Source organism: Electrophorus electricus, chromosome 21 (assembly GCF_041902795.1).
Source record: "Electrophorus electricus isolate QZ-2024a chromosome 21, ASM4190279v1, whole genome shotgun sequence".
Lineage (NCBI taxonomy): Eukaryota > Metazoa > Chordata > Actinopteri > Gymnotiformes > Gymnotidae > Electrophorus > Electrophorus electricus.
In genome coordinates this window covers 220,001-222,500 of record NC_137517.1, presented here as the reverse complement: position 1 = coordinate 222,500, position 2,500 = coordinate 220,001, and the positions used below count along the sequence as shown (strand labels likewise).

Here is a 2,500-nt window from a genome sequence, read left to right as displayed (position 1 = left end):
AGACAAGGCCTTACCCGCACGCATGCGCGCACACACACACACACACACACACACACACACACACACCACACATCCCACACACACACACACACCAGACAAGGCCTTACCCACGCACACACACACACACACACTCACACCAGAGAAGGCCTTATCCGCACTCGCACACCCCCCCTCACACACACACACCAGACAAGGCCTTATCCACACATGCACACCCCCCCCCACACACACACCAGACAAGGCCTTACCCGCACACACACACCTCAGACAAGGCCTTACCCACAAACACACACAGACACACACCAGACAAGGCCTTACCCACACAAACATACACCCAACGGACAAAGCCTTACTCCCCCCCCAACACACCAGACATGGCCTTACGCACACACACACACACACACCCTCACACAGTTTCACTGTCTGTGTATGTTTGTATATATATATATGTGTGTGTGTGTGTGTGTGTGTGTGTATATGTGTGTGTGTGTGTATATGTGTGTGTGTGTATGTGTATGTACATGTTTCTATCTCTCAGTAGAACCAAATATCCCTACACCGTTAAGAATATCTGTCATTATCGAACTTCTGGGGATGATGGATAAAAATACTTTTTATTCGATGCTTTCATTTGAAAATTTAAGACATTAATGATCTACTTGGCGTAGGTGTAGCATTAATTAGCTACAGTAATCATTATTTCAATGGAAGATCCATATATGATGAGAGTAAACACGTCTATGTGTGTGTGTTCAGGGATGATGATTCAGCCAAAAGCCCAGAATCTGGAGATCACGTATAACATGAAGAGTACAGAGAGCTGGGACACGTATGTGCAGGCGCTGGACGGCTTCCTGGCCCGTGAGTACACTACACACACACGCACGCACGCACGCACACACACACACACACACACACTAATTTGTTCATTTTAATGTTAATCTTTGTTAAATGTCCTTTGCTGTATGTTTCACGAGGCTGTCTGGGCACTGCAAGAGTTTTCCCTCCAAGAAATGTAGCAAAAAGTGAAACATGGGTGCTTCTGCACAAAAGAGATGTTGGAAGTATAACCGACTGTGTAAAATGAGCGTTTGTCAGGATGCTTCCCTGTTGTACTCATGCGTGGGGACTTGCCTCAGATGGGAGAGACCATGGCTCAACCAGATCTGATGCACCATGAACAAAGTCCTGTATTCTGATGATTCACACTGACCTTCAGTCTGCATGCTGGAATCAGGTGATTCTATGGCATACCCGACTCTGAGAAGACAGTGGGTGGCCTCTCTCACCTTTGAGACAGGGACAGAGTTATGTGCCGTGCTGGATGCAGGTACAAACCAGGGAATCCAGGATGACATGACCGAACACACAGAAAACTGAAACATGATATCATAATGAAATGAAACAAAGAACATGTGAGAGAATATGAAAGAGGCAGAGACCAGGAGAGAAAACCAGACAGGCTCAGAGAGAAAGAAACAGGAGAGAGAGCCTGATAGAAAGACCAGCAAAAGGGGAAATGACTACTGGGTTTAAACAAAAGGACTAATGAGACTAGCAAGGAACACCTGGAAACTATAAGAGGAGGTCAGTAACCAAGGAAACCAAAGGAACACAGGGAAACACGGAGATACAGGAAGGAAAGAAAGAAAACAGAGAACGCTCAGGGACATGGGCATGACAGTGTGTGTGTGTGTGTGTAGATAGAGCAGAAAAAAGCCAGGTGTGTGTGTGTCTGTGTGCGTGTGTGTGTGTACATGTGTGTGAGTTGAAACTCATCTTAACTAAACATTAACATGATTCCAGACACAACAAAAACAATATATTTAAAAACATGAAACAAAATTTTTAAAAAACATTTGAGAATTGTGTGAATGCATTTTCAGGCAAACCAGTAGTCAAAAATCCAACTATTTATGTATTTACTGCAGTGAATTACTGTTGTGAAACACTGTATTTATTATAAGAAAAGTAATAAAATGATTTTGTGTAGTCAACAAACACATTAATGCATTAAAAGTACAATCTCTTCATTGTAATTGCCTTTCTCTCTTTCTCTCTGTGTGTGTTCAGCGTATAATGACTCCCAGCAGGTGCTGAAGAACGATGCCTGTGCTCCTGACCAGTACTTCATCCAGGAGGACAGCGGGCAGGTCCGCAACAACCCCAAGCGTTCATGCCAGTTTAACCGCACCGTACTGGGGGAGTGTTCCGGCCTCACTGACCGCACCTACGGCTACCGCAGTGGCAAACCCTGTGTGCTCATCAAACTCAACCGGGTAACCACTCACTGCCGAGAGATCAAAGATGCCACCAAGTGTGGCACAGATATCACTGATACTGACCAATCACAGCACCAGTTTTATATATACTGACAATGCCACAATGTCTCTATTTGGAGATATGAGCCTCTGTCACATGCTGTAAATGAATTTAAAATGATGGAATGTCTAAGCTTAGGGTTAAAGGATAATGTAATACTGTAGTTTATGGGGGAGTC

General features: G+C 44.4%; 1 protein-coding gene across 1 annotated transcript in view; it reads left to right on the top strand.

Annotated features, from left to right (window-relative positions):
* atp1b2a (ATPase Na+/K+ transporting subunit beta 2a) overlaps positions 1 to 2,500 on the top strand; it is a 33,522-nt gene that overhangs the window by 22,212 nt on the left and 8,810 nt on the right. The window contains exons 3-4 of the mRNA XM_035521524.2: positions 757 to 861; positions 2,074 to 2,279. Coding sequence (XP_035377417.1) covers positions 757 to 861; positions 2,074 to 2,279 — 311 coding nt within the window. The remainder of the gene's footprint in view (positions 1 to 756; positions 862 to 2,073; positions 2,280 to 2,500) is intronic.